Source organism: Bos indicus, chromosome 9 (assembly GCF_029378745.1).
Source record: "Bos indicus isolate NIAB-ARS_2022 breed Sahiwal x Tharparkar chromosome 9, NIAB-ARS_B.indTharparkar_mat_pri_1.0, whole genome shotgun sequence".
NCBI lineage: Eukaryota > Metazoa > Chordata > Mammalia > Artiodactyla > Bovidae > Bos > Bos indicus.
The window spans coordinates 92,489,033-92,514,345 of NC_091768.1; the positions used below are offsets into that span (position 1 = coordinate 92,489,033).

Below are 25,313 nucleotides of genomic sequence, written 5' to 3' on the forward strand. Positions count from 1 at the left end.
GATAGGTAAGAAGGATTCTTGCTTCCTAACTCCTGAGATCTGTGTTTGCTTTGCCCAGGCCCCTCCAAAACTCTTGAGCTCATGGGTTTTACCCTTGGGTACTTCATTTGTTCAATTCCTCTGACCAGTTGGAGTAGCAGCACTGTAGGGCCCAACTCTTACCCCATGATCCTGCAAGACTGGATTCCCTAGCATGTTTCTCATCAGTCTAGAAAGCAGACAGGGATAAGGAGGCTGGGCCCTAACAAGCCAGTAGATGATGGAGACTTTGGTGGAGACACAGAAATCCAGGCTGCAGGGAGATGCCATTAGGCAAGTCTGAGCCCAGGTAGCAGGGCTACTGTAGGAGTTGAGCTTGGGAAGAGGACTTCAGGCAAGAGAGGGAAAACTGGCAAACATCAGGAAGTGCCCTCTTCTTAGGCAGGTTTAGACAGAGAGTAAAGCATAAAATAGAAGACAAGGGTTCAAGGCTAAGAACAGAAGTGGTAGTTGAGGACTGAGTCTTGGAAACTGGCAGAAGCCCCGTTATTAGAACTGGAATTCAAGGTCAGAGTTGTATCGGCCTCCAGATTAGAATGGAATTTTTGTGTCCCCACAGCCCTTTTGCTAACCCTAGAGGAAACTGGTTCCAGCCGTGGGTGGAAGAAGAAGCCAGGGACAGTCGATTCCCTTTTTGATGAAGTGCCAAATCTAATGAGCAACTCAGGCCTTATTCTTCTTGGCTTCTCTACCATGTGGCCAAGCACTGCTTCTTGATTCTATTTTCATTACAAAATCCTAGTTCTTCTACTTCTCTCTTGTTCTTGTTCTGATTGAAGAAACAGTAATTGTTATTTTGTTATCCTATTCCCCTGTCTCCATATGGGAAGACTGCCTTCCCAGTCTCTAGCTTAGCTCTCTGAATCTCTTTCAGACCACTACTCCCCAAAGAACTTCCATTTTCACAACCCAATTAGCATCACCTACATAGGTGAATCAAACTTTCTCTCCCAAACTGTCATCTTCCTACCTGAGTAGAGGACTGCATCTTAAACTCCCCAAACATATTTCTGTGTAGAATTCTTCCTGTACCTTCAAATGGGCCATCCTAGCTAAAAATGAATTATTACACTTTCCAAATAATTTGTGACATCAAGTTACTTCCACCTACAATTGTTAAGTGATTGCCCTAGGCAGGCAGAATGTTATGAATCTGAATACAAAGAAGAAAGAGAGAAGGTCTCTGCTCTGTGAGGAACTGGTCATTGGAGGAAGGGACAGACCATGTGCACAATTGTGCTTAGTCATTTCAGTAGTGTCCGACTCTTTGTGACCCCATGGAGTGTAGCCGCCTCCCCTCTTCCGCAGCCTCCTCTGTCCACGGGGATTCTCCAGGTAAGAATATGGGAGTGGGTTGTCATGCCCTCCTCCAGGGAATCTTCCCAACCCAGCGATGGAACCCAGGTCTTCCGCATTGCAGGCGGCTTCTTTACCAGCTTAGCCCCCAGGGAAGCCCGTGTGCACAAATACTATGATCTGAACCACCCGCAGTGAACTGGAGACCTAAGTTAACTTCAAATAATTTTAACTAAGAGAACTGGGGAAGGGAACTTTGTGGGAACTGGGCTTTAAAGGATGATTCCATGCAGTAGGCCGCAGGAGAGACAGACAGGTGGTGCTAGTGATAAAGAATCTGCCTGCCAATGCAGGAGACTCAAGGGACGTGGGTTCGATCCCTGACGGGGGAAGATCCCCTGGAGAAGGGAATGGCAACCCACTCTAGTATTCTTGCCTGGAGAATCCCATGGACAGAGGAGCCTGGCAGGCTATAGTCCCTGGGGTCTCAAAGGGTCAGACATGACTGAGGCACTTTAACATCGCATTGAAGGGAAAGGAAAGAGTGTGAGGGGAGATGGAAGCAAGAAAGTCCTTGGTGTGATTGGAGAACACACACTTTTTGGTGGCTCTGGGGCCAGTGGCAAATGACAGGAATTGTATAGAACAAGGGGGTTGCTGTCAGGTCAGGGTCAGGGGGTGCCTGGAGGTATTTGCTAAGTTTGGGTATTGTTCAATAGAAAAAAGAGGTTTTTTTCATTTCCGACCATAATACTCTTCAGCTACCAATCACTGATGTTCAACATTTGGAATTATATTTGCTCCATATTTCTCTTCCCAATGTTCAATTAATCTCCAAACACTGTTGATTTGCCCTTCATAATACCTTTTCCATCTGTCCCTTCTGTTCTTGTCATTCTGCCACTTTGAGGTTGTTGAATTCAGTTTAACAATTGGCTGTTTCTAAAACAGCCTCTTGATTCCTGACTGACAGCATGTACCAATTATTTTGTCCTGAAATTTAAGCATCTCAAGAATTTCCAACATGTCATGGCAAAAATTTAAGAACGTGTCGATTTTAGTTTACTATTTTCAGAAGAAAAGTATCTCTTACAGTGTACTTTTGGAAGTGGCAGCCATGCGATGGGGCAGAGCTGTGTTGTCACAGAATCAAACAGAGCCTGCATCTTGCACCTTCCAAATGACCGGGATTGCCTAGGTGGACACTCAAAATCAATCCACCATAGAAGCAGAAGAGCAAGCACCGGACCAGAAAGCAGAAGACAAAGGCTGTGTTTGCACTTCACCAAACGGATCACTAGTCAAAAATCCCACTTGAAAGAAAAGTGTTTTTCTGGAAAATATAATTTACATTATTTAATTCATGAAGGTGTTTCGAGTCTAGTTCCCAAGAAATCTCTATTTCAAAGTACCCCAGAGGAATAAATATTTAAGGCTGACTGCAAATAAGACCCTATAAAAACATTTAGCAACTGAATTTCAAGCAAAATCTTATTCATTTTCAGAAACACAGAGTCAAATTACAGTGATATTCTATAGGGCCAAAGTGTGTGTGTGTGTGTGTGTGTGAGAGAGAGAGAGAGAGAGAGACAAAGAATCAGGAGTGCATTCATTTGTAAATTTAGTGACTAATGCAAATCTCTGGCTCAAACATGCTTTCCTTAAATATCTACAGTAACTGTCACAGAAGTGCTGATTAGGACATAAATGTCATAGCCTAGTAATCACTTCATCACATTACTGTTGGCTTCCACATTAACGAAGTTTCAGCCTTAATAGTATTGAATAATAACTGCTACATTTTAAATGTTTTCTAACTTCCCTCATAGCTCAGTTGGTAAAGAATCTGCCTACAATGCAGGAGATCTGGGTTGGGAAGATCCTCTGGAAAAGGAAATGACAACCCATTCCAGTATTCTCACCTGGAGAATCCCATGGACAGAGGAGCAGGCTATAGTCCATGGGATCGCAAGAGCTAGACATGACTTAGAGACTAAACCACCACTACAGTAATCACTTCATCACTTCGTTGTTAGCTTTCACATTAGAGAAGTTAGAAAACATTTAAAATGTAGCAGTTATCATTCAATACTATTAGCACTGAAACACTACAATAGTGCAATATTTTGATATATAGTACATTACTTTTGGTAAACCTAACTTTAATATAGCGTACCCACTCCAGTGTTCTTGCCTGGAGAATCCCAGGGACAGAGGAGCCTGGTGGGCTGCCGTCTATGGGGTCGCACAGAGTCGGACATGACTGAAGCGACTTAGCAGCAGCAGCAATACGTATTAATGGACAAGGCAGAACATCTGTTCTAACAGAAGATCATTTTGATCTTAGGTGTATAAACATACATGCAAGCAATTTCTAAGAATGCCTTAAGAAAAATAAATCTCTAGATAAATCATATATTCATATTTATTTTCTGTAGGAACAATTATTTTTTGTAGGAACTCACAAGTTTTACAATACAAAATGCTGAATGTCAACATCTGCGAATTTTTTCTGTTTGAACAGCTCAAAGCATAGAATTAGAACCAATTGAGAGCTCAGGACAATAGAGCTAATCCACAATGTCTGCTTGACAATACTAAATTTCAAAGGCAATTTCCAATGACGTAATTTTTCTTGAGTTTCCAAACTTGGAATCTTCTCACCTTGATCAAGTTCTTTTCTAATCTCCTTTTCTATTCCTTTTATTGCTATAATGTGAATAGCTCTACTCTGGCTTTATTTTATTCTCCTCTTTTCTTTTAAAGAACATAAAAACAATACTTTCAGGCTACCTGATAATCGTAGAGCTTACTACTGAAATTATTCATCTTTGCTCTATCATAACACAAATTAGATAATATTGCCCATTCTGAATCTTATCAATACCTGGTTTTCATCCCAGCCAGTAAGGAATATATGATAACTCAGAAAGTGAGCTTTCCCTTGCTCACTCATCTTTGTTTCCAGTGCGAGTAAGAGATCAGCAAACCACTCAAAGGCTCCTGGATCTCTGCAAATCCAATAGAAATACACCTGTCAAGAGAGAGAGCAAGAAAACAGATTGGTCTATCTTTTCACGACATGCCAATAATCACAGACTACTTAGCCTCCATTAAATTATTTGAGTCCAAATGGGCACTTCTACAAAATAACATGCTTCTCTCTGCCAGTGAACAGTTACACTGTGATTTCTTTAGAGAACACTCACCTTGTGTTTGAAAAGGCCCAGAATGAATTCAGAGTCAGGCGCCTGTGGGTTGTTGCCGGTTTCTCTGGATGAGGATCAATTTACCCCATTCTTACATATGTGCTGAGTCTGAACGAGGTTAATAATCATAACTAGCTGTGCCTTTCACTGCTTCATAAAGGGGGATAAACCATTAGACCAATCCTATTCATCTTTACTTGTGGTCTAAGTTCTGGATTTAGACCTTCTTCTCCAGAGACACAAAGGCTTGTTCACTAATTGACTTCACCAGTCATGACCTCTAGAGGGTGAAGATTATGGTAACTGCAGAATCAACCTTGCAGACCAGAAGTTTGCTCTCAACCAGACATATTAGTGTCCAAGGAGGCTGGTGGGTGGCGGCAGTGGTCTTGTGTCAACTGCTATAATGAAATGATGTTGAAGAACATTTTTTCTTTCTTTAACTCTCTGTATTTAGCAAAGGGCGTGTGACAGGTAGCAGTTTGAGTTTGCTAAAACCAAGGCTCAGCCTTGTACTTTGGGTTTCAGATAATTATATCTAGAAGAAACCATAGGAGATAGGTCTATTAATTCTCCTATTTTTCTCACACTCCTACCCACTACTGCCTACTGCTCTTTGCTGCACCCCCTCCCCAAAGAGATGCTGCTTAACAAGATAGAGGAGAGGGCCAGCCTGATCTCCACCAGGAAATATCGCCTCCAATAGCCAGTGTTCTCGCCCTCCCCTCCCTGCATCTCACCATCATCACATTATGAAACTTCCAGACAAGATTTAATTAGCAGATCATATTCATGAGGAAAAGAAAAATCACAGAATGTGTTTCAAGGCTAAGCATCTTGCCTATTCTCTCCAGGTCTGTGCAGGAATTTATTAAATTAATAGTCAGGAACAAAAGTTCAGAGCCTCCCTATTTGTTGGACAGTTGCTGCTTGGAAGGGCACTTGGAATCTTAACCTCAGGACAAACAGTAGCTCCTAGGCGTGTTCCCCCCTCCCAGCCCAAGACGAGCTTCTTCTCATTTTTGTCTCAGTCCACCGGCCCCTCTGGTGATCGTTCATCTACCAATGCCTACTCTATGTCAAGAGTGTTCTTGGCTCTGGAACTAGAAGAGCAGACAAAAGAGCCAATAATTCCCTGTCCTCGTGGAGTATGCATTTTAGAGGGAGAAAAATATGATGGTGATAAGTGAATAAGTGAAATATAGGCCACATCAGAGGGTGATTGGTCCTACAGAGAAACGAAGACAGGCTGGAACATCCTGCGGTATTAAGTCAAGGACAGGGGACATTTGAGCCCGGCCATGGAGGAAGTTGAAGGGTTGGGAGAGCAACAGAGTACAGAGGTCCAGGGCAGGAGCTCTTGGGTGGGCGGGGGGTGGGGGTAAAGTGAGGCTGCTGGAGGCAGCAAGAGGTGAGGTCTGAGGGGGAGGCAGGAGGTGCAGGCGGGGGGCTGTAGGGCCATCTTGACTTTTACTCTGAGTCACAGGGCAAGACACTGCAGGCTGCTCAGGGGGGAAGACGTCATCTGAGGAAGGGCCCGGGAAGGACCACTCTGGCGGCATCTTGAGGATGGACTGGGGGGTGTATGGGGGCGAGGGAGCGGAAGGAAGGGAGAATGGAGGCCGGGAAGCTGACTTTATGTCCTATGAGGCTGATACTGCTATCTTCTTTCCACTTTGTGAGGTGCCTCATTTAAATTATTATTTCCAAACCTCGGCCCCCAGCCTTTGGCTCACTGGGCTCCCCATGGAAACGAAAACCCTGACTGAATTTAATGCCATTCTCATCTATGATCCTTCTCCTCCCTGCCCCCTGGTAGGTTGTTTTATCTGAGAACATTAATGGTGGCATTTGGTATAAAACAAACATCATTGACGTATTTTCTACTATTTTCACTCTTTAAGAAACATGCTAAAAATATACTCATCTAGGAAATAAACAAAAGTATCATTTAAAAAAAAAGAGAACTTCTCATTTCAAATCCAGTTCCAATCACCCTTACTTGAAAAACAGTCACATCTCAGCTTCCTCCACTTACTGACCCTTATTCTTTCAAACAGAAATCATTCCTGTCCTTGCTTTTTTGTGGCTTAGCTGTGTGTCAGTGTTCTGAGGGTTTGCCAAGCCTTTTATACTTTTTTGCTTCCTTGTAATGGCTTTGTGTGTTTTTCCCTCTGTAATTGACTCATCGGTGACACTGGGCGGCTTTGGTGCAGGAGGCAATGGAAGGGCACTGAATGGGCCCAGGAGAAGTGCTTCAGGCAGAGAAAGGAGAAGACGGACTTTGAACGGAGGCAAAGCGTATTTACTTTGCTTCCCTTTCATCTTTCTAATGTTGAGGGACGCTCGCTGTGAAGGGACAAACGGTCCCACCTCTGCATTTCCTCCCGTAGGAAGGGTCTGGTCAACGCTAGAACAAATGTCCCAAACAATAGGCTGCACGTCTGTGATCTGTGCTTCCCAACCCTCACCCCGCCCCAGTCTCCAAAAATAAAACCACCCTAAAATCAGTTACCCGAATAAAGCACGGCTTTCAGGATTCTACAGTGAATAACAGAGGCCTAAAATACCTCAGGTAACTTTAAAAGGTTTTGTTACACAGAAAGTCGTCCTCGGTAAAATGATGAAAGTTCTGAACTTTTGTAGTAATGAAGTTCTTTCTTTTACAGGACTCAGCCCACACATTTCTGTGGACCTAACGGATCCCCAGACGTGATAGGGGACGGCTCCAGGATGGTGTCACAGAGTTGGGGAACTCTGTGCGCATGTGGCCTGTCACAGGCCTCTGCTTCCACTTTGTTCCCGGCGTGAGCCACCAGACAAACTCCGTTGCAGCCAATCTTGGGGTGCCTGGGTCCCAGCTCCAGCCCATCCCCAGCTTCCCTGCAGCCTGGGCTTCTCTTTAAGAGTGTTTGACCCAGGTCATCTGGACCCAGTGGGAAATGGCCCTGTGCTATTTTTGGATACACAATTCTAGAAAATGTATTAAGGAAAGCTACTTGTCTATTTTACTACCAGAGCTCCAGACTCTTCCATCAGAGGTTCTCGTGCCATGGCCTGGTTAGTTACTCACAGACACGGAACACGGCAGAGGACACACCCTCAAATACAACCTTTAGACCCAAATCGATTTCCTGAGGGTGGAATGGGGCTAAAAATTATCTATCTATGACCCAGGATCCCTCCAAGGGGCTTTTTCCTTTCCAAGAAAGGAAACTAAACATGGTAACCAAACATTGTGAACCCGGGAGTCCTGCAAGCTGCCCTGTTTCCTGACTTCACTACCTTCAAGCTGTGTAACTGGGAGCAGATTATGTAATTTGAGCCTAGATGATCACATACTAAAATGGCAAAAACAACAACAACAACAAAACACCCAAACAAAAACACTGAACAATAATTCACAAGATTATTTTGAAGATGAAAGGGTAGGTTTCACGGAAGCATTTAGCTCTAAGTCTAATGGATACAGTAAGTGCTCTGCCGTGTGAGATGTGAGCTGAGATACTGCCTCCATCTCAATAGCATCCGGCCTAGCTTACGGAATGAATACCACATGATGATATTAGAGAGCAAAGGGGTCATCTGCCTTACTTAGGGGTCTGTGTCCCCACCGTCACTCCTGAATTATAAAGATGGTGGTCATCCACAGGAAGTGAAACCAAATTTTATCTCCAGCACCAGTCTCAAAACCTCAGCAGTGCTCATCATCACGCAGTTCTGAAAGAGGAACCCATTCACTAGTGAAACGTGCCTCAGGCTCCACGTGCTCAACACACAGTAAGGTGATTTATAGGGCACTGGGTTGACCTCCTACCCCAGGAGGCCAGGGGAATTGCACTGTGAACTTGCCTCCTCCTGGGCAGCACCCTATGTTCCCCACTGCTGTGGACTGACTGTCTCTCTCCCAAATTCATGTGTTGAAAGCTTAACCCAATGTGATAATTGTGTGGCCCTTAAGAGGTGGCTAGATTTAGATGAGGTCAGGAGGGTGGGCCCCCGTGATGGGATTAGTGCCCTCATAGGAAGAGGAAGAGACCTGAGCTCCCTTTCTCTGTCATGTGAGGACACAGTAAGAAGGTGGTCATCTGCAAGCCAGGAAGAGTCCTCCCAGAACCCCATCACCCTGGGCTCTGATTTCAGACTTCCAGCAAAATCCCGATCATCCTGGACTTTGATTTCAGGCTCCCAGCCTCCAGACATGTGAGAAACGTTTGTTGTTTTAAGCCACTTAGCCTTGGTGTTTTGTTATAGTAATCTGAGCTAACATTCCACACTTCATGAAATATTAACAGAACTGGTAGAAGCTCCAATGGAGGAGGGTGATGGAGACTTTCCATGGAGGAACTCATGACTGTTTTTCAAAAAGAGAACTATTGTCTCTGAAAAGATAAAGACTGAGACTGATATTTAGAAAACATAATACCTCCTCAATAAATGGTAACTATTATTGTCCTGGTTTTTATTTTGTGGTTTCTTTCGCCAAGGTCGTCCTGGATGAAGACAATAGCAAACAGATTTTGAAGCAACTCGTTTTTATTGAGAAGCTTCCCTAACGTGGCTTCCACATCAAGTTTTAAAGAAGTAAAGTTTTAAGATTGTTTTTCCCATTATCCATTATAAGACTAAGACCGGCCTTTGTTAATCATGTTAGCCCTTGAAAGCGAAAGTGTTAGTTGCTCAGTTGTGTCCGACTCTGTGACCTCATGAACTGTAGCCCACCAGGCTCCTCTGTCTGTGGGATTTTCCAGGAAAGGATACTGGAGTGGGTAATCATTCCCTTCTCCAGGGGCTCTTCCTGACCCAGGGATCGGACCCAGGTTTCCCGCAGTGCAGGCAGATTCTTTACCATCTGAGCCAACAGGGAAGCCCATAAGAGTTTTTCTGAAAGCCATTACTGTTATTGTTAACTGTTTCATGGCCATGCTGCTGCTTTGCCTTGTGAATGGGGACTGAACTTCATTGTGCCTCAGTTTGTTCTAATACTTGTTAGACAACCAAAATGTTCATTAATACTAGAATGATTAAATCAATTGTGAGACAGTTATACTACAGAATTCACTGAAGGCACTAAATAAAATAAAATCAATAAATAGGCATTGACACCTGAAGGAGCTCCAGGCCATGTTAGAATGAGAAACAGAAACATAAATTGCGCATCTTTCTCTCTCTCCTTCCTTCCCCAACCCCACATCCCTATTGTAATACTATAAAAAATAAACATATGTGTGTAGGTGTGTATGTGTACACAAATGTGCAGGAAAGGAACGGAATAAAAGGTGCTCGACTGTTTCAGATGAGAACCCTGGAGAGTCAAGTGGTTAGTTTGGGAAGGAAGGTGAATAAAGGGAGATTTTTGGTTTTTTCAAATCGCTAAACCAATTTATTTTTAAGCAGAAATGAGTTTTTAAAAAACCAGCTAAATGAAGATGATGTGTTTCATCTTAAGGGTTCCCAGAACAGTGTACTTTCCTCTCTTTAAAGCCATACTTACATTTGTTTTTTAAAAATTGAAGTACATATATATATCTATGTACTCCTGGAGAAGGAAATAGCAACCCACTGCAGTATTCCAGTATTCTTGCCTGGAGAATCCCATGGACAGAGGAGCCTAAGAGGCTACAGTTCATGGGGTCACAAAGAATTGGACATGACTGAGCAACTAACACACACACACACACACACACATATGTATATATATATTTTGGATTCTTTTCCATTATGGTTTATCTAAGGATAATGACTGAATATAGTTCTCCATGCTATACAGTAGGACCTTGTTTTTTATCCATTCTATATGTAATAGCTTACATCTGCTAACCTCTCAAATCCTAGTTCAGTCCAGCTCTCCTCCAACTCCCTTGGCAACCACTGATCTGTTCTGAAGGGGGAGGTTTTTTTTTTTTTTTTTTGAAGGGAGATTTTTCAGTGAGTATTTTCTTTGAATCTTTTACAGTAACCCTGTAGTCATGTATAGCTTGTGTGGTTAATAAACCAAGATATTAAAAATATTAATACTGGTCACTTCCCCCACAGGGCAGTGGAGAAGGCTTCTGGGGAACTGGACTCTTTTGAGGCTGCCTAGTGAAAGATGAGATGCACGTGTGTCTCCTGGAGATGCAAGCTGGCTTCGTGCTCCCTGGTTCAATTTATCAGAACACTCAGCAGTTCTCAGAGATGATCAATTCCAGGAGTAGCCAGAGCACCAGGGTGAGGGAAAGTGAAAGTAAATAATTTCTCAAGCTAAACAGATTAAATTAAATGCATTTTTCATTCATTAGAAAAGGGAGCAGGCCCTCCTTTGTTTTATTAATATATTTAAGGAGAGTATGGATTTTTGCCTTTCTTGGCCTCTTTGCCTTGTTCCCACTGGCCCATGCTGTCTTTTTATTTGAATTATCTGTTTATTATATTAGGTTAAGAACCCAAAGGCCATTTTGCATGGGACACACTATAAATACCCATTATCACAGTTATGTATTATTGAGCTGATGAAGGAAGACAATTTATGAAGAGATTAGATTATCTCAGTTTTTCTAGAATCTATTTTATTATCATCTGAAGATTACATATGCACTTAAGAAAATGAACCACATCCTTCCGTTGGCCGTCCTCTCGCCTGACTGCACGGATGTGATACCAGGAAAACCAAATGTAGAGGCCAAAGCATTTATGTCAGCACTTGCCCCCTCCCTCCCTGTTTGTACACACCTATTCCATTCATCATTTTGACAGTTTGTACAAGCAAACTGTCCTAATTTTTTTCAAGAGCTCTTTTCACAAATTGAGTGTGATGTAGAATTAATCATCCCAGTTGGGCAGGAGTTGGGGGGCGTCTACTGCCAAGGGGCATTTTTACCCTCAGCTTCCTCCATATTGTATCACAGAGACTTCCTAGCCGCTTACACCCCCTTCCCTCATTCCCTCATCCTATAGGAGCACTGCGTTCTCATCTGCCTCCAACTAAGTGAAGTTGGCTCTTACTGTCGGGTTGAAAATATTCCTTTAATATATTACAACTTTTACCCATTTTCTTCACAGCAGAGCATCATTATACTTATTGCTATTTTGCTTCCTTGGGACGTCTCCTCATAATCACATCTCTCTCTTCCTCTGCCCGTTCTTCCCACTATTTTAAATAAAAAACATAGCAGGAAAGAAATTTGAAAAATCCCAGCATCAAACAAAAAGTGCTACCTATGACCAAAGAAGAAGCAGGAGTTCTACTGGCTATTCTCTCACATTTTACTTAGAAGTGTTCTGGAATAGTGTATCAGAGGAGAAGGATAAAGAGATGCAGCTTGCAATGGTCACAACTAAAATAGCATTCGTGCAAATTTTTGACTATAGACTTGCAACACAAGGCTTCTATGTAAAAAAAGTCTGCTTTTATGCCAACCGGTGTTTTACACAAAAAAGAAGAAAATCTCCACCAATCACATTTAATTATTTAAGCTTAAAATTTCAGCTTTACATCTCTCTGCTGTTTTTTCCCCTTTCCTTGTTGCAAAACAGAACACTGAAAACTATGGCCCAGATCTATAATTGTGAAGATGTAGTTAGATAAGAATGCACTGCTTTGCTCTGCTGCACTCAAAAAATTATAGAGATGCTGACAGTTTAGTGGAAGGAGTAGTATTTATATCTCAAAGGCATGTGGGTGGCCCTGATGAATATTAGTTACATAAGCCTAATGATAGCTGTATTCAAACAAACACAGCATTGCTTTAAAACAGAGCAATTTCCTAAACTTTTCTCAAGCATGCAGATTTTGAGGAAGTAGATCTCAAGTGTTATTTTCAGTTTAAACTTTCAATAGCATGAAACCTCACTTCTTTCCTAAAAGAGCTTTGAAATCAAAAGCACAGTCTCCTATCCTGATCCAGTAGCTAGCCAGGTAGGGACTTTGGACCAGTCACTTGCCACTCTAAGTATTGTCAGATGCCAAGCTGAGAGGTTGAACCCTTCAGTTGCTTTTAGCTTCTTTTCTCCCATATACTACAACCTCTACATTGATTTTCAGCGGATTGTCTCAATATTACCCTCAACTTTTATAAGTCATGAAACAATTGTGTTTTATTTCCAATTCCATGGTTTCTATTCTTTGGAATAAAGATCAAAGTTCCTGTTTTATGGTTTCATGATCACTCCTTTGCCTTCCCACTGAAACAGCCTTAAGAAAATCCGTAAACAAAACCCATAAACGGAGCCCATGAGTAATAATGGAATGGTGAGTGAGGAGACAGTATTAAGATTTTGTGGGATCCTATAAGGACTTTAAGATTCTGTGGATTCTTAGAAGAATTTTTTCTATTTATGATAAAATAATCAGAATGCATTATTTTAATTATAAAGTTACTAAACATTTTGTTTAAATAAAAAAATTATTCTCAGTAACCTAGAATTTTACAGAAAATTGTGAAGAAGGCATTTTTTAATTTTGGGGGGCATGTAGACACTTATTTACTCATTGGTTTATTTAAAATTTATAGTGTGTATGCATGTATAAATATATATATGTGTATATGTGTACATATATACACACATATCTAATTATGAAGACATCCAGAGGAGACACACTCAAGGACTTCAGAATCTGTTAAGGGAAATAAGGTAATTTGTGAACCTTAATACAAAAAGGAAAGATAAATCATATAAAAGGGGAGCAGAGGGGTAATGGATGTTGAGAGAAGGGTCTGGCGTTGCGAGTCTGATACGAGGACGGGGTAGGCTTTTCATGTCAGCATGAGAGGGCCTGGCATGAAGTTGCTGTTGTTCAGTCGCTCAGTCACATCTGACTCCTTGTGACTCCATGGACTGCAGCACAACAGGCCTCACTGTCTTTCACCATCTCCCAGAGCTTGCTCAAACTCATGTTCATTGATCTGGTGATGCCATCCAACCATCTTATCCTCTGCAGTCCCCTTCTCCTCCTGCCTTCAATCTTTCCCAGCATCAGGGTCTTTTCCAATGAGTCAGCTCTGCATCAGGTGGCCAAAGTATTGGAACTTCAGCTTCAGCATCAGTCCTTCCAATGAATATTCAGAGTTGATTCCCTTTAGGATTGACTGGTTTGATATCTTTGCAGTCTAAGGAGCTCTCAAAAGTCTTATCCAACGCCACAGTTCAAAAGCATCAATTCTTTGGCACCCAGCCTTCTTTATGGTCTGACTCTCACATTATACATAACTATTGGAAAACCATAGCTTTGCCTATGGCACATAGTAGAGGCTGAATAAATACTCATTGAGTGAATAAGTGAATGCAAGTGAGACATACAATCCCATCACGTTCTGCATGTGAAGCATAATATGACCTTTAGTGTTATGAGAACAATGAAGCAATGAGCCTTCTGAATAAATCAGTTTGACTTGGTAGACAGTAAGAGCAAAGAGTTTACAGAGATGGAAATCAGCATAAACAATAACAAAGCTTTGCAGTGGGGTTCACATGTGTAAACAGTATCTGTTTTGCTTGCTTTATGCCCTAGGCTGAGTGTTTGTGCCCCCTCCCCCAAATTCAAATGTTGAAACCTACCCCCCGCCCCCACCCCCCGCTCCCATTTGGAGGTGAGGACTTTGGGAGGTGATTAGGTCAGGAGGGTGGAGCCCTCTTGAATGACATTAGTGCCTATCAGTGTCCAAGAAACTCCCTTGCCCACTTCTGCAGTGGGAAGTTAGAGCTAGAAGATAACCTTTCATAAACCAGGAACTGGGCTCTCATCAGGCACCAAGTCTGTCAATGTGTTAACTTTGGACTTCCCAGCCTCCAGAACTGTGAGAAATACATTTCTGTTGCTTAAAGCCACCCCACCTATGGCATTTTGTTATAGAAGGTCAAACAGAGCAAGACACTTAGTTAAACTTAACTGTGGTATAAAGAGAAGAAGATGGGATTTAATAGCTTAAGAAGAAAAGTTATGACCAACCTAGATAGCATATTGAAAAGCAGAAACATTACTTTGCCAACAAAGGTCCGTCTAGTCAAGGCTATGGTTTTTCCAGTGGTCATATATGGATGTGAGAGTTGGATTGTGAAGAAAGCTGAGTGCCGAAGAATTGATGCTTTTGAACTGTGGTGTTGGAGAAGACTCTTGAGAGTCCCTTGGGCCGCAAGGAGATCTAACCAGGAGATCAGCTCTGGGATTTCTTTGGAAGGAATGATGCTAAAGCTGAAACTCCAGGACTTTGGCCACCTCATGCGAAGAGTTGACTCATTGGAGAAGACTCTGATGCTGGGAGGGATTGGGGGCAGGAGGAAAAGGGGACGACAGAGGATGAGATGGCTGGATGGCATCACCGACCTGATGGACGTGAGTTTGAGTGAATTCCAGAAGTTGGTGATGGACAGGGAGGCCTGACATGCTGCGATTCATGGGGTCGCAAAGAGTTGGACACAAGTGAGTGACTGAACTGAACTGAACTGACCTAAGAAGAACCAGGATTCAAGCTTTTATTCTGTTATTGACTAGCTTTCTGTGCTTCTGCTTTCTCATTGGTAATCTGAGGACAGTACTCATCTGAAAGAGGTATTATAATTTTCTCATCTGTAAAATGGAATGAAAGTGTAAGTCCCTGTTACTCCCTGCCTTCTAGAAGTAAGAGATTGTTGAACCTAGGCTATTAGTATTAGTAGTAGTACTAGTAATCTAGTAATGACAAACCTAGACAGCATATTAAAAAGCAGAGACATTACTTTGTCAACAAAGTTCTGTATAGTCAAAGCTATGTTTTTTTCCCAGTAGTTATGTATGGGGCTTCCCTTATTGCTCAGCTGGTAAAGAATCCACCTGCATTGTGGGAGACCTGGGTTTGATCCCTGGGTTGGGAGATCCTTGGAGAAGGTAAAGGCTTCCCACTCCAGTATTCTGGCCTGGAGAATTCCATGGACTATAGGGATCACAAAATGTCAGACATGACTGAGAGACTTTCACGTATGGCTGTGAAAGTTGGACCATAAAGAAGGCTGAGTACTAAAGAATTGATGCTTTTGAACTGTGGTTTTGGAGAAGACTCTTGACAGTCCGTTGGACTGCAAGGAGATCCAACCAGTCAATCCTAAAGGAAACCAACTCTGAATATTCATTGGAAGGACTGATGCTGAAGCTGAAGTTCCAATACTTTGGCCACTTGATGAGAAGAGTTGACTCACTGGAAAAGACCTTAATGCTGGGAAAGATTGAAGGCAGGAGGAGAAGGGGATGATGAAGGATAAGATGGTTATGTGGCATCACTGATTCAATGGACATGAGTTTGAGCAAACTCTGGGAGATAGTGAAGGACACGGAAGCCTGGCATGCTGCAGTCCATGGGGTCACAATGAGTCAGACACAACTGAATGACTGACATGAACTAGTAATCTTTTTATATGTCTGGCAGATATAGTACACATTTAATATAATTTTATAGCTATTTGCAGGCTTCCCTGGTAGCTCAGCTGGTAAAGAATCTGCCTACAATGCAGGAGATCCCAGTTTGATTCTTGGGTCAGGAAGATCCCCTGGAGAAGGGGTAGGCTACCCCACTCCAGTATTCTTGGGCTTCCCTGTTGTCTCAAACAGAAAAGAATCCACCTGCAATGCAGGAGACCTGGATTCAATCCCTGGGTTGGGAAGATCCCCTGGAGAAGGGAACTGCTACAGTACAGGAACTGCACGCCAGTATTCTTGCCTGTAGAATTCCATGGACAGAGGAGCCTGGTGGGCTACAGTCCATGGGGTCGCAAACAGCTGGACATGACTGAGTGACCATCACTTTCTTTTCATACACATTTACAATGAAATATTTCTACATCATTTATTTGTCTTATTTGTTACTAAAACTATCTGGTTGAATATATAATCTTATTTCTCTGTTGTGTGGATCAGGAAATAGCTCAGAGAGGTGAACTGATGCACTGATGCTTCTGGTGAGGGTGGAATCAAGCTGAGGTAGATTCTCTGGCCAGGAATTCCACGGTCTTCCTACAATACGGCAGGTGGCAGTCATGTTTACCATGTACTGTGTATGTCAAACCAGAGAGCCAGATGGACTTGAGTTTGAATGCTGGTATTATCTTTCATTAGCAGTGTGTTTTCAGGAAAGTGAGTGTAGTCTCTTCAAAGCTTTGGAGTCCTTTGGAAAACAGAGATTATGCTACCTACTTTCTAAGGTTGCTGGGACGATTATAAAAATAGAACGAGAAAGCATTTGTCAAGCGCCTGTCACTTGGAAACTCATGAGATGGGAGCTTATTTTACTTTAACTTCTTAGTTGAGAATTTGCCACCTCCAGATATCTTCCAGTCTGGCTTTTCCCCAGTGCTTCAGAGTGCCATTTCTTTCTTTTTTAAATTTTAATTGGAGGCTAATTACTTTACAATATTGTGGTGGTTTTGCCATATATTCATATGAATCAGCCATGGGTGTACATATGTTCCCTGTCCTGACCCTCGCTCCCACCTCCCTCCCCATCCCATCTCTCAGGGTCATCCCAGTGCACCAGCCCTGAACACCCTGTCTCATGTATCAAACCTGGACTGGTGATCTATTTCACATATGATAATATACATGTTTCAATGCTATTCTCTCAAATCATCCTATACTCGCCTTCTCCCACAGAGTCCTAAAGTTTGTTCTTTACATCTGTGTCTCTTTTGCTGTCTCACATATAGGGTCATTGTTACCATCTTTCTAAGTTCCATATATATGTGTTAATATACTGTATTGGTGTTTTTCTTTCTGACTTACTTCATTCTGTATAATAGGCTCCAGTTTCATCCACCTCATTAGAACTGATTCAATTGCATTCTTTTTAATAGCTGAGTAATATTCCATTGTGTATATGTACCACAGCTTTCTCATCCATCTATCTGCTGATGGACATCTAGGTTGCTTCCATGTCCTGGCTATTATAAACAGTGCTGCGATGAACATTGGGGTACCATGTGTCTCTTTCAATTCTGGTTTACTCAGTGTGTATCCCCAGCAGTGGGATTGCTGGGTCGTATCGGAGAAGGCAATTGCAACCCACTCCAGTACTCTTGCCTGGAAAATCCCATGGATGGAGGAGCCTGGTAGGCTGTAGTCCATGGGGTCGCTAAGAGTCGGGCATGACTGAGTGACTTTACTTTCACTTTTCACTTTCATGCATTGGAGAAGGAAATGGCAAGCCACTCCAGTGTTCTTGCCTGGAGAATCCCATGGACAGAGGAGCCTAGTGGGCTGCCGTCTATGGGGTTGCACAGAGTTGGACACGACTGAAGTGACTTAGCAGCAGCAGCAGCATGGCAGTTCTATTTCCAGTTTTTAAAGGAATCTCCATGCTGTTCTCCATATTGAGAGTGCCATTTCTTAAAGATGGGAAGTGAAGAAAATTTCCATGGGTAAATATGCTTGAGAAGGGTGGGTGAAACAAAACTGAATGATGTTCTTTTTTACAGAACTTATTTAATAGGCGAATAGAAGATGTGACTCGTCTAAAGAGGGATTTATCATAGCATTTCTGGAATCCTTTGGCTACAGAATTCTCTTCAGTGGACCCCATTATATGAAGACATGGAGACACGCTGACCTAATCAAGCCTCTTCCTTGGATAGATGAGGAAACTACAGCCAAAGTGTCAACCAGAGAAGTGGCAGGGTAAGGACCAGAACCAAGTTCATCAGGCGTCCTGGGTCCTCCGGAGTTGACACCATTCAACTTGACATCCCTTTCTCTGGCTGCTCCAGTGTCTGTTGCTAACCCTAAGAGGGTTCAGGTGAGAAATGGAAAAAGGGAGGAAGGGAACTATGGAGGAAGTTAGTCTGAGAACATTCAAGAAATGACAAAAGAGAGACTTGGATTTGGATGACAACAACCAGCAAGCAGACAAATGAATCCCCACTGTGCCATTTTTGCTTCTCAATTAAGACTCTGAGTCTACGAGATGAAGATATTGAATCATACCCTTAAACCACAGTAACAAGCCCAAGAGTCAAAGCCTGCCTGTTAATATTACTCACTGCAGCCCAGTCACATAGCCGTTTGCAGCCTGTCCATATTTTACTGACATGAGCAATTACATGTCCTGTAACGGCAATGAAGCAATAAAATTTATGTCTTGTCATCTTTAACAAGATTAGACATAACCCTTCTCATAAATGTAATACTGAATGGAGATTTTTAAGAACATAAGTATAGTTAAGGATCCTTGAGTTTATCCCTCATAGTTAATTAAAACCCTCCCCAGGAATCAGCAGATGATAGATAGAAGGATGTTGAACTTTTGAATTCATGGAAGGGTGAGCTGATGATTTTTTTCCATACCTTGTTCAGCTTGCACTGTGTTTGTGCCTCACAACATTGGTACCAGATAGATTTCAGAAGAGCTGCAAAGGGAGTGACCCCTATTCCCGCAGCAATGCACATGCTCACTCGATAGTGAAATACATCAGTCAGTGCAGCTCCGAACGGCCCATCCACAGCCAGCCTGCAATCACAAAGTGCGCGGTTTGACTTTCAGATTACTCTACTCTTAAAAACAAAGCCATCCTAAACCAGTGCTTTGGATAGGATGTGTTGGCATAAGTGTGCGGGGAGGTTAGCTCTGTGCTCGAGAATGCCTTGTTTGAACACACAGAGTGTAGAGATATGGTGGCCAGCCTCACAGCACAGCTCCTTTTACAGTTCTTAGAAGCTTATTTTGCATCACGAAGACTGATAAAAGATGCCTTTTCTTTATTCTTTTCTCTCCCCAGCTGCCATAAGGGGAAAAAGAAGAAGTATCAAGGTGGTTTAGAAGGCTTATCTCTCCTTTTGCTAATGTAACTCCCCCCTGTTTTTATTTATTCCATCCCACTTCTTAGTATGTTTATATAATTTTAGTCTAATGGAAGCTATTCATTTGGAATAAATATAATTTTGGAATAATTTGTCAGTTATGTTGAATTTCTAAAACTCATTATTTTAGATTATGCGAACTTAAAAATCTGTGATAATCAGGCCAGGGGCAGGTAGGTGGTCTTTGTGTAGGCAAATTTTTTCTTTGTAAGAATAATGCATATTCATTGAATAAATATAATTGTCTTTTTGTGAGCTTGGTCGCTCAGTTGTGTCCAACTCTTTGCAACCCCATGGACTGTAGCCCACCAGGCTCTTCTGTCCATGAGAGTCTCCAGGCAAGAATACTGGAATGGGTTAGCCATTCCCTTCTCCTGAGGATCTTCCTGATCCAGGGATCAAATCCACATTTCTTGCACTGCAGACAGATTCTTTACCATCTGAGCAATCGGGGAGCCCGTAATTGTCTTTAATAGGGTCCTAAATGGACTGACCCCCCTGGATTCTACTTCATCTCTCATGACCAGTTCTCACACTGGTTTTTCTTTTGTTTCTTAGGGAACACAGGACCCTCTTTGGCCGTGGAGCCTCTGCCCATGATAATCCAACTAATCACTTGGAAAACTCTGCCCCGAGTTCTCCTCTATCTTCTTATGTAGTTCACAGTTATCCTCCCATAATATCTCAGTAATCATTTCCCTGGGGAAGTCTTCATGGATCCCTGAGACTAGGTTAAATACCGTATTAGATGGTTTATAACACCATGTATCTATCCCCTGGTTCTATGATCACCTACAAGACTTTCTAGAACTAACACCCAAAAAAGATGTCCTTTTCCTCATAGGGGACCGGAATGCAAAAGTAGGAAGTCAAAAAACACCTGGAGTAACAGGAAAGTTTGGCCTTGGAGTACAGAATGAAGCTGGGCAAAGGTTATCAGAATTTTGCCAAGAGAACGCACTGGTCATAGCAAACACCCTCTTCCAACAATACGAGAGATGACTCTACACATGGACATCACCAGATGGTCAATACTGAAATCAGATTGATTATATCCTTTGCAGCCAAAGATGGAGAAGCTCTATATAGTCAGAAAAAACAAGACCAGGAGCTGACTGTGGCTCAGATCATGAACTCCTTATTGCCAAATTCAGACTTAAATTGAAGAAAGCAGAGAAAACCACTAGACCATTCAGGTATGACCTAAATCAAATCCCTTACAATTTTACAGTGGAAATGACAGATAGATTCAAGGGATTAGATCTGATGGACAGAGTACCTGAAGAACTGGATGGAGGTTCATGACATGGTACAGGAGACAGGGATCAAGACCAAACACAAGGAAAAGAAATGCAAAAAGGCAAAATGGATGTCTGAGGAGGCCTTACAAATAGCTGAGAAAAGAAGAGAAGCTAAAGGCAAAGGAGAAAAGGAAAGATATATCTATCTAAATGCAGAGTTGTGAAGAATAGCAAGGAGAGATAAAACAGACTTCCTCAGTGATCAATGCAAAGAAATAGAGGAAAGCAATAGTATGGGAAAGACTAGAGATCTCTTCAAGAAAATTAGAGATACCAAGGGAACATTTCATGCAAAGATGGGCTCGATAAAGGACAGAAATGGTACAGACCTAACAGAAGCAGCAGAGATTAAGGAGAGGTGGCAAAAATACACGGAAGAACTATACAAAAAAGATCTTAGTGACCCAGATAACTGCAATGGTGTGATCACTCACCTAGTGAGCCAGACATCCTGGAATTCAAAGTCAAGTGGGCCTTAGGAAGCATCACTATGAGCAAAGCTAGTGGAGGTGATGGAATTCCAACTGAGTTATTTCAAATCCTAAAAGATGATGCTGTGAAAGCACTGCACTCAATATGCAAGCAAATTTGGAAAACTCAGCAGTGGTCACAAGACTGGGAAAACGTCAGTTTTAATTCCAATCCCAAAGAAAGGCAACGCCAAAAAATGTTCAAACTACCACACAGTTGCACTCATCTCACATGTGAGCAAAGTAATGCTCAAAATTCTCCAGACTAGGCTTCAACAGTTTGTGAACCAAGAACTTCCAGATGTTCAAGCTGGATTTTAAAAAGACAGAGGAACCAGAGGTCAAATTGCCAGCATCTGTTGGATCATCGAAAAAGCAAGAGAGTTCCAGAAAAGCATCTACTTCTGCTTTATTGACTACGCTAAAGCCTTTGACTCTGTGGATCACCACAAACTGTGGAAAATTCTTTAAGAAATGGGAATACCAGACCTGAAAAATCTGTATTCAGGTCAAGAAGCAACAGTTAGAACTGGACATGGAACAACAGACTGGTTGAAAATCCAGATTTGAAAATCAGGAAAGGAGTATGTCAAGGCTATATATTGTCACTCTGCTGATTTAACTTATATGCAGAGTACATCATGAGAAATGTTGGGCTGGATGAAGCACAAGTTGGAATCAAGATTGCCAGGAGAAATATCATTAACTCAGATATGCAGATGACACCACCCTTATGGCAGAAAGCAAAGAGGAACTAAAGAGCCTCTTGATGAAAGTGAAAGAGGAGAGTGAAAAAGCTGGCTTAAAACTGAATATTCAAAAAATGAAGATCATGGCATCTGGTCCCATCCCTTCATGGCAAATAGATGTGGAAACAATGGAAACAGTGACAGATTTTATTTTCTTGGGCTCCAAAATCACTGCAGATGGTGACTGCAACCATGAAATTAAAAGACGCTTGCTCCTTACAAGAAAAGCTATGACCAACCTAGACAGCATATTAAAAGCAGAGACATTACTTTGCCAACAAAGGTCCGTCTAATCAACAATATGGTTTTTCTGTAGTCATGTATGGATGTGACAGTTGGACCATAAGGAAAGCTGAAGGCTGAAGAATTGGTGCATTTGAACTGTTGTGTTGGAGAAGATTCTTGAGAATCCCTTGGACTGCAAGGAGATCAAATCAGTCCATCCTAAAGGAAATCAGTCCTGAATATTCATTGGAAGGACTGATGTTAAAGCTGAAGCTTCAATACTTTGCTCACCTGATGTGAATTGATGCATTAGAAAACACGCTGATGCTGGGAAAGATTGAAGGCAGGAGGAGAAGCGCATGACAGAGTGTGAGATGGTGGATGCGTCACAGACTCGATGGACGTGAGTTTGAGCAAATTCAGGGGGTTGTTGATAGACAGGGAAACCTGGTGTGCTGCAGTCCATTGCATTGCGAATAGTCGGACATAACTGAGTGACTGAACTGAACTGATCTCTCCTCTGCAGTCCTCATCATTCGTGTAATTTTAAAGCTGTTTTGGGTGGTGTGTGTGTGTGTGTGTGTGTGTGTGTGTGTGTGTGTGTGTGTGTTTGCGGCACCACGCAGCATGTGGGGTCTTTGTTCCCTACGTGTGTGTCTGACTCTGTGACCCCATGGACTGTAGCCCTCCAGGTTCCTCTGTCCATAGGATTTCCTAGGCAAGAATAGTGAAGTGGGTTGCCATTTCCTTCTCCAGGGGGTCTTCCTGACTCAGGGATTGAACCCGAGTCTCCTGTGTCTCCTGCATTGGCAGGTGGGTTTGGTGTGTGTGCACGACTTGATTTGCACCTGTTTGGTCACTAGACTGTAAGTTCTGAGGAGGGAGGGGCCGTATCTGTCTTAGCCCACCACTGCAAGCCAGCACCTTACAAGGCGTGGATTGTTCAATAACAATTTGTTGAGTAGATTGTGAATGTTTAAAATACTTCAATCAACAGAATGTATTAAATAACCTCAACTATTCCAAAAGCACACATTTACATACGAACAAAGCTATGCTAATTAAAAAGCTTCTAAGTTATTCATAATCATTCCCTAAGGAGTGTCTATTGAAGGCACCCGGGGTTGGCCCATTTGGGCTTACTATGTGTTCATGAAAGTTCAATTGGGTTTATTTTAAAATATTCCATATACCAAACCTCCTCATAATTCAAATTAACTCTCCTCAAATTAATATTAATTAATAAGGCTTTTATTACATATTGATGTATGGAAATAGAAGAATAAAAATAAAAAGGCCTTAATCAGAAAGGGTTTGTATCTCAGCCCATGGTAGATTCTTTTGTAAATAATTAGATAAAGGGAATTGAGAGAGAGAGAAAAACAGAAACTGTCCACAACTAAAACGTCTTATGGTTATTTTTATACTTCATTGTATTTGGGATTTATTTGACACTGATGATAAAAGATAACAATTAAACCCAAAGAAGAATTGTGTCATAATTCGTAGAAATGCACAATAAATACATTTCTACATAAAACTGAGAATCTAAGCTGGAGCAGCGGGAGGAAATATTAGATCCCATCTCCCTGCTGATACAGTGATCCCTCCTTTCACATTCCTGATTGCTGATTACTTTCCCACGTGAAATTGCAGAGCCCCATGTTCCATCAAGGGGCTGGTCTAGTTTTTCCTCCTGTCTCACTGGGATCTGCCTTCTGACAACTCACGGGCTTTTACCTTCCTGAGAAACACAAACCAGGTCTTTCCCCGTCCCTGCGTCTCGAGCCTTTAACCAGCCGAATCTAGCCCTCACGACACTCTGATGGTTCTTTTTGTGGACCAAAACACCTCCGTTTCTCTCAACGTTGAACTGGCTGCCTTTGCACAAATTCTTGTTTATCAAGTTCACTCAGGTACTTCCTGTCTGATGTAGATCCAGTTTCTGATAACATCTTAGAAACAAGTTCCCTCTCCAGCAGTCACATCACACTGTCCCTATTGCTTCTCATCAGCATCGCCCATCAGCCTTCGGTCTTGTCTCTGAACCCAAGACCTTTTTTATCTACATTGCCCTCCCTTTCTCATCAGCACGTTCATTGTCATCTCTGTGGTAGATGACCTTTCTTATTTTGCTAATAGTGAGGGTAGCTAACTGTTTTTTTTTTTTTTTTTTTTACTATGCATTATGCAAAGAGCATCATACTGACTATCATATTTAATCCTCAACAGAACCTATGTTCTATTATTATCATTTTCATCTTACAGAGGAGGAAACTGAGGCAGGTGTTACATACATCCTCCAAGATCACATGCAAAATTAGGCTTTGAACCCAGGTTGTCAAATGCCGAGGCCCTTGGCTTTGGGTTGTAGATATAAGTTGCTGAGAACTCTAGTACCAATGTCGAGAAATTCCTCCATTTTACCTCAGAAGGCAAAGTCTTTTATTCGTTTATTTATTTTTATTGAAGTATAGGTGATTAATATTGTTTCAGGTGTACAGCAAAGCAATTCTGTGATCCATACATATGTTAGTGTTAGTGACTCAGTCACGTCCAGCTCTGCGACCTCATGGACTGCAGCCCACCAGGTTCCTCTGTCCATGGCATTCTCCAGGCAAGAATACTGGAGTGGGTTGCCATTTCCTCCTCCAGGGGATCTTGCCGACCTAAGGATTGAACCCTGGTCTCCCTCAAGTGGGCAGATTCTTCACCATCTGAGCCATATATCTATTGTTTTCCTGATTCTTTTCCATTACAGGTTATTGCAAGGTACTGATTAGAGTTCCCTGTGCTACACAGCAGACCCTTGTAATCTTTTTTATATATAGTAGTGTATATCTGTTAATGTGAAAATTTTAAAAAAGAGGTCTTGTTCTCTCTTTTTCCTGAGTTTAGAGGAAGAGTTTTCTTCCTCTTCACGAGGCTGTGCTTCTCCTCTTGGACTCCTTAGTCACTGCTTGTCTCAGAGATTCCTGGGGTTGTATTACATTCTTTCTGTGCCCAAAGCAGTGAAAAATTATGATTTTCTCAAATTTCTTCACAATGTATATCCCAACATTTTTTGTCTGTGTCCCTGTTTTACTGGAGCCCTAAACATAGGCTTTGAGTTCTTATTGGGTAATCCTGTAGCAAGAGGGGGAATCAATTTTAAGCCATTGATTACTAAGAGGAACCAAGGCGTGGTGACTATACTAAACTCTGTTGCATACTGAGGCTTTTCTAAA

General features: G+C 42.1%; 1 protein-coding gene across 1 annotated transcript in view; it reads right to left on the reverse strand.

The window, feature by feature from the left end:
- The window catches only part of NOX3 (NADPH oxidase 3), a 66,058-nt gene that overhangs the window by 13,000 nt on the left and 27,745 nt on the right, over positions 1-25,313 (reverse strand). The window contains exons 10-11 of the mRNA XM_019967005.2: positions 18,829-18,991; positions 4,223-4,369 (exon numbers count right to left, since the gene is read on the reverse strand). Coding sequence (XP_019822564.2) covers positions 4,223-4,369; positions 18,829-18,991 — 310 coding nt within the window. The remainder of the gene's footprint in view (positions 1-4,222; positions 4,370-18,828; positions 18,992-25,313) is intronic.